At 41.6% G+C, this 7,477-nt stretch overlaps 1 protein-coding gene across 1 annotated transcript in view; it reads right to left on the reverse strand.

Annotated features, from left to right (window-relative positions):
* The window catches only part of tmem163a (transmembrane protein 163a), a 231,348-nt gene extending 224,269 nt beyond the window's left edge, over nt 1-7,079 (reverse strand). The window contains exons 1-3 of the mRNA XM_072259697.1: nt 6,933-7,079; nt 6,479-6,694; nt 5,870-5,989 (exon numbers count right to left, since the gene is read on the reverse strand). Of these exons, the coding sequence (XP_072115798.1) occupies nt 5,870-5,989; nt 6,479-6,656 (298 nt within the window). The 5' untranslated portion in view covers nt 6,657-6,694; nt 6,933-7,079. The remainder of the gene's footprint in view (nt 1-5,869; nt 5,990-6,478; nt 6,695-6,932) is intronic.
* Nucleotides 7,080-7,477: the final 398 nt, after the last annotated feature.

The following is a 7,477-nucleotide window of genomic DNA, read 5'->3' on the forward strand; positions in this document are numbered from 1 at the left end:
TCAAATATCTTTGGCAAATGTATGCGAAAAAAGTTCCCAACATTCATCAGCAGAGTAACAGTAATGTTCTGACTTATTCAAAATGTTTTTAGTATTTAGTGAACACTATTTTCCAAAACATTTTCACTTTCCAGTCCAGAGGTATCAATGAGAACTCTTGCATCCCTAATAGCCACACATTCTAGATGTTTCTTGCCCGACTGCTCTCACAGCCAAGTCCACCTTATCAAGTTCCAAATTCTGCAATTATCCTTCTAAAACTCACTGCCTCACTTCTTTAAGCTGTTTGACAATCTTTAGTCATCTGACTTAAAATTTCTTATGTAAAATATACTTATACCCGATTTTGTTCAGACTTCTGAAGCAAATCTGTGCTTTATATAAAATATTGTACATAAAGTCACAGACATAACACAAACTGTCACTGTAATACATTGTAGGTGAGTTAAAATTTTGCACAATATTTCACAAAATCTTGATTGAAACCTTTGGATAAAGAACTACTCGGATACATCAATTTGGCTATGTTTTACTAAATAGGACATTGTTACTAAACTGATAAAATCCTTTCAAAATGTTCTGAGTTCTCAAATCCGAATATGTTTTATGCATAAACCATTCTACTATACAGGTATATTATTTCCAAGGGATCATCTTCCACCAGGAATTCTTCAACAATCTCCAGTTATTTCCCCCGGGGATTGTCACTGGATCCAATGCAACATTTAAACTCTTTAAATACAGCAAACACACATGGAAAAGATTGAAATTCTACCTCTAAAAAGTTAGACTAGTGATCAAAACTGAAGAATATAAACTGCTAAATAGACTGGAGAATAACATTGGCAGAACAAATAAAAAGTACCTGTGACAAGCTGGAAATAACTGAGGAAAGATAAAGAAGATACAATACAATGGGAAAAGATGGATGAAACTTCAAGCACAATTATATCTTTAAGTGTCTTTCACAGTTAATACCCTTACAATTAAAGTTTCAACCATGGAATCAAAAACATACAGTATAGAGTAGATAAGTTATTGGAGTCACTGAGTCTGCAACAGCAGTCAAGCATCAATAAGACAAAGGAACACATACCAATCCTCAGAGGGTTCAGAAGTAGAGAGAGTGAGCAATTTCAGATTCCTGCGTGTCAAAATCGCTGAGGATCTAACCTGGTCCCAACATATCTATGCAGTTATAAAGGCGGCAAAACACCGCCTACACTTTATTAGGAGTTTGAAGAGATTTGGTATGTCAACAAATACACTCAAAAACTTCTATAGATGTACCGTGGAGAGCATTCTGACAGGATACATCACTGTCTGGTATGGAGGGGCTACTGCACAGGACCAAAAGAAGCTGCAGAAGTTTGTAAATCTAGTCAGCTCCATCTTGGGCACTAGCCTACAAAGTACCCAGGACATCTTCAGGGAGCGGTGTCTCAGAAAAGCAGCATCCATTATTAAGGACCTTCAGCACCCAGGGCATGCCCTTTTCTCACTGTTACCATCAGGTAGGAGATACAGAAGCCTGAAGGCACACACTCAGTGATTCAGGAATAGCTTCTTCCCTTCTGCCATCCGATTCCTAAATGGACATTGAATCTTTAGACACTACCTCATTTTTTAAAAAAATATTACACTTTATACTTTACTTTATGCTTTATTGTCGCCAAACAATTGATACTACAACGTACAATCATCACAGCGATATTTGATTCTGCGCTTCCTGCTCCTTGGAGTAAAAATCGATAGTAAATATTATAAATTTAAATTATAAATCATAAAGGGTGGGTAATGTAGCAGGATCCTCTTTTGAGTCAATATGAGTGGAAGTCAGGAACAGGAAGGGAGTAGATACTCTACTGGAGGTATTCTATAGGCCCCCTGGTAGCAGCAGAGATACAGAGGAGCAGATTGGGAGGCAGATTTTGGAAAGGTGCAAAAATAACAGGGTTGTTATAATGGGTGACTTTAACTTCCCTAATATTGATTGGCACCTGATTAGTTCCAAGGGTTTAGATAGGGCAGAGTTTGTTAAGTGTGTCCAGGATGGATTCCTGTCACAGTATGTGGACAGGCCGACTAGGGGGAATGCCATATGAGATCAAGTACTAGGTAATGAACCAGGTCAGGTCACAGATCTCTCAGTGGGTGACCATCTGGGGGACAGTGACAACCACTCCCTGGCCTTTAGCATTATCATGGAAAAGGATAGAATCAAAGAGGATAGGAAAATTTTTAATTGGGGAAGGGCAAATTATGAGGCTATAAGGCTAGAACTTGTGGGTGTGAATTGGGATGATGCTTTTGCAAGGAAATGTACTATGGACATGTGGTCAATGTTTAGAGACCTCTTGCAGGATGTTAGGGATAAATTTGTCCCAGTGAGGAAGATAAAGAATGGTAGGGTAAAGGAACCAGAAGTGACAAGTCAGGTGGAAAATCTAGTCAGGTGGAAGAAAGCAGCATACATGAGGTTTAGGAAGCAAGGATCAGATGGGTCTATTGAGGAATATAGGGAAGCAAGAAAGGAGCTTAAGGGGCTGAGAAGAGCAAGAAGGGGGCATGAGAAGGCCTTGGCAGGTAGGGTAAAGGAAAACCTCAAGGCATTCTTCAATTATGTGAAAAGGATGACAGGAGTGAAGGTAGGACCGATTAGAGATAAAGGTGGGAAGATGTGCCTGGAGGCTGTGGAAGTGAGCGAGGTCCTCAATGAATACTTCTCTTCGGTATTCACCAATGAGAGGGAACTTGATGATGGTGAGGACAATATGAGTGAGGTTGATGTTCTGGAGCATGTTGATATTAAGGGAGAGGAGGTGCTGGAGTTGTTAAAATACATTAGGATGGGTAAGTCCCCGGGTCCTGATGGAATATTCCCCAGGATGCTCCACGAGACGAGAAAAGAGATTGCAAAGCCTCTGGCTAGGATCTTTATGTCCTCGTTGTCCACGGGAATGGTACCAGAGGATTGAAGGGAGGCGAATGTTGTCCCCTTGTTCAAAAAAGGTAGTAGGGATAGTCCAGGTAATTATAGACCAGTGAGCCTTAGGTTTGTGGTGGGAAAACTGTTGGAAAAGATTCTTAGAGATAGGATCTCTGGGCATTTAGAGAATCATGGTCTGATCAGGGACAGTCAGCATGGCTTTGTGAAGGGCAGATTGTGCCTAACAAGCCCGATAGAGTTCTTTGAGGAGGTGACCAGGCATATAGATGAGGGTAGTGCGTGCATGTGATCTATATGGATTTTACTAAGGCATTTGACAAGGTTCCACACAGTAGGCTTATTCAGAAAGTCAGAAGGCATGGGATCCAGGGAAGTTTGGCTAGGTGGATTCAGAATTGGCTTGCCTGCATAAAGCAAAGGGTCGTGGTGGAGGGAATACATTCAGATTGGAGGATTATGACTAGTGGTGTCCCACAAGGATCTGTTCTGGGACTTGTACTTTTCATGATTTTTATTAACCAGCTGGATGTTGGGGTAGAAGGGTGGGTTGGCAGGTTTGCAGACAACACAAAGATTGGTGGTGTTGTAGATAGCATAGAGGATTGTCAAAGATTGCAGAGACACATTGATAGGATGCAGAAGTGGGCTGAGAAGTGGCAAATGGAGTTCAACCTGGAGAAGTGTGAGGTGGTACACTTTGGAAGGACAAACTCCAAGGCAGAGTACAAAGTAAATGGCAGGATACTTGGTGGTGTGGAGGAGCAGAGAGATGTGGGGGCACATGTCCACAGATCCCTGAAAGTTGCCTCACAGATAGATAGAGTTGTTAAGAAAGCTTATGGGGTGTAAGCTTTCATAAGTCCAGGGATAGTTTAAGAGTCGCGAGGTAATGATGCAGCTCTATAAAACTCTGGTTAGGCCACACTTGGAGTACTGTGTCCAGTTCTGGTCACCTCACTATAGGAAGGATGTGGAAACATTGGAAAGGGTACAGAGGAGATTTACCAGGATGCTGCCTGGTTTAGAGAGTATGCATTATGATCAGAGGTTAAGGGAGCTAGGGCTTTACTCTTTGGAGAGAAGGAGGATGAGAGGAGACATGATAGAGGTGTACAAGATAATAAGAGGAATAGATAGAGTGGATAGCCTGCGCCCTTTCCCCAGGGCACCACTGCTCAATACAAGAGGACATGGCTTTAAGGTAAGGGGTGGGAAGTTCAAGGGGGATATTAGAGGAAGGTTTTTTACTCAGAGAGTGGTTGGTGCGTGGAATGCACTGCCTGAGTCAGTGGTGGAGGCAGATACACTAGTGAAGTTTAAGAGACTACTAGACAGGTATATGGAGGAATTTAAGTTGGGGGCTTATATGGGAGGCAGGGTTTGAGGGTCGGCACAACACGGTGGGCCGAAGGGCCTGTACTGTGCTGTACTATTCTATGTTCCATGTTCTATAAATAGAAAATAGAAAAGGGAAAGTAAGGTAGTGCAAAAAAAAACCGAGAGACAGGTCCGGATATTTGGAGGGTACAGCCCAGATCCGGGTCAGGATCCGTTCAGCAATCTTATCACAGTTGGAAAGAAGCTGTTCCGAAATCTGGCCGTACGAGTCTTCAAGCTCCTGAGCCTTCTCCCGGAAGGAAGAGGGACGAAAAGTGTTTGTTTATTCTGTGTTTGCACGATTTTTATCTATTCAATATACCTATACTGTAATTCATTTATTATTTTTCTTCTATATTATATATTGTATTGAACTGCTGCCGCTAAGTTAACAAATTTCACGTCACATGCCTGGGATAATAAACCCGATTCTGATTCATAACAATTCTATACTAATTCAACGTGCCCACTCCGATCAATCCTTCTCCAAATTCTGCCACTCTTCTACACAACAGGGATAATATACTGCGGCCATGTAGCCTACCAGATCATTGTTTGGGAACTCGTGTTTAATATTGCAACAAAGGAGATATTTCCAACAATTCAATATTGTAATATTTTAAGTGTTATTTCCGTGACACCATACGAAAACTGAAAGCATGCAAAAGCAGTCAACCAGAAAGCTTTTTCAGAATTCCATCATAAGAAAGAATAAACACAAGGTTTGTACTGATACAAAGCAAATCCCTAGTGAATCTGTACAAATAAAAACCGGATGCTCAAACTGAAACCCAATCACATCAAGAACACCTCTCCTCAGTCGTTTCCATCCTGTTGATAACTGTTTTGTGAATCCTTTTATGGCATTTTAATCTTTATTTTCAATTCTGTCTCAGAAAACTTCACGCTATTTCCTTCTCGTGTCGTGTCGGGTGAAGGCATAAGATATATACTACTTTTACACAATTAGCTGTTTAACCGGGATAACCTACAGAGTGAATTAAGTAATCTACTGTAGATCTATGCCACAAAAATCTCACAACACCAAGGACAACCAGACACCGAGTTACAGCGCTGGTTAATTAAAATACAAAATCTAAATTTATTCAGATTATCCCATGGCTGCACTATATAAATATTAATTAATTCTAAGGGCACGATTGGTAGTATAAAGAGATCGCTTTTATCGGCGGCCTGCTTCACCAACATGTACATCTCGATATGCTGAAATCTGGCTGCTTTATACAAGTTGCTTTGACTATTAAAGTTTTGAGTTTTGCCATCTGAATTTAACCATTGTCCATTACTAGCAAATCACCTGGCTAACCATCTTCCAGCGGCGTGTCCTTGGGACCAACGCACTGCACGAATAAAGAATGCCTAAACTCTCGTTGCAGCAGCGCTACACAAAATTAAACATATCAAATCATACAATTCTTATCGCTTTGCAGTTTACCATTTCTCGTTTTCATCATGAGAATGACGCTAGGCTAGAGGAACACAGGTTGAGAGGCTGGGAGCTTTCAGTAAATCTGTACTTACTGAACGCAGCTACGGCCAGGGACAGTGTGACGACGATGGAACTCCAGGACACCCACAAAGCCTTCCTGCGGTAACTCTGAGCTTCATGCGGTTTCAGCTTTTGACTGCTTTCTAGTAAACCTGGGAGAGAGGTGAGGCAAAAAATAAATCTTCTCGCACGCTTTCTCACTGGAGCTGGCAAGAATACATCTCGGTGAAGGGAGAACTGGGTGGCAGCCTGATTTTATTGTTTGTATATACACACTGTGTATACGTAGATTCTTAAAAGAGTGGTTTTAGGATTTCCTAAACTGAATTTTTACTGACGCTGTATTTAATAATTTCTACCTGTTTTCTGTAATTTTCAAACTGCCAGAGCGTCAGACAATTGGATTTAGAATAAAAAGATAAGAATTAAAATACTCTACATTTAATAGCCAAAATTGATGACTAGTCTCAGAACTACAAACAAGTGTTCTGTTTTAACGCAAATTGATCTCTCGTATTGTGGAGGCAGACATAAGTTTCAGTCTCTGGTAAGTATACAGCAAGTCATGTCTCTGATTTCTGCTCCAGTGCCTCTGGCCTCCCACCCCAGACTCTACATCGGCAGCGGGACCGCACACTCACCCCTGTTCTCCACCGAATCGCCTAATTGCGCACTTTCAGTTATTCTTATTTCGCTGCCTTTCTCCATCTTGAACTGTTCCTTCGACTGACTGGATACTGAGGAGCAATGGCCGTTCCTGCCTTCAGTGGCCGTCGGGTTGTTGCAAGCACTTGCGAAATCTGCAGGTGAGCCGTCCATAGTTGAAGTGGGGAGAATGCCTCACACTGACGAGATGTCTGGACCAAGATAAAGAAAGGAGACAAGAGGTTAAATATAAACGACAGCTCGCGTACGCGATTTATCAACGCAGAGCTGCAAACTAGAAGGGATGTCGTTGATGACTAGTCTCTAATTAAAATTCCGAGTTCGGTCAAATCAGCCCCTGAACCACTTTAATATTCTACTTCAGATTTAACACAGCCGGGCAACCAACCAACCATCAATACTAACCCTATTACAGGAACGAACACATACCAACTTTAATCATTTTCGGCCCGTGTATCTGCTGACGGCACTTCACACAGGGAAACTGAAAATAGATTTTCTTTTGAAACTTAGTCTGACTAGCACAACAGCGCCCGCAACGCTGGAATTTATGTAATCCGGGGGGCGGTCCTTCAAATTAGTTCCTCGTCTTAATTTTTTTTGGTAGGAACACAACATAAGATCGTATTTACGGCAGGCGGTGCTCTGTAACCATTCCGCTACAATAGGTGTTTGACATTATTGTAATTTAGTATGGGGGCGGGGTAGGAGGAAATGCTTAAAATTTGAAGTGATTAAGATTAAATTTCAGCCGTCTGTGAGCCCGCGTATAAAAGTATGTGAAAATCATAGGAGAACTGTGTTAGACGAAACTCACATCCTCTACGATGAGTTTCGGAATAGATTTGTAAACCCGGAAGGATTATTTTACAGTGAGCTGCTGAATATACACGGAATGGTTTTGCTGTGCGGTTATCTACGTTGCTGTTCAAGGAGGCCTGATGCTAGTTGTACTGCAGTCTTTCGCGAGGACC

Source organism: Mobula birostris, chromosome 6 (genome assembly GCF_030028105.1).
Source record: "Mobula birostris isolate sMobBir1 chromosome 6, sMobBir1.hap1, whole genome shotgun sequence".
Lineage (NCBI taxonomy): Eukaryota > Metazoa > Chordata > Chondrichthyes > Myliobatiformes > Myliobatidae > Mobula > Mobula birostris.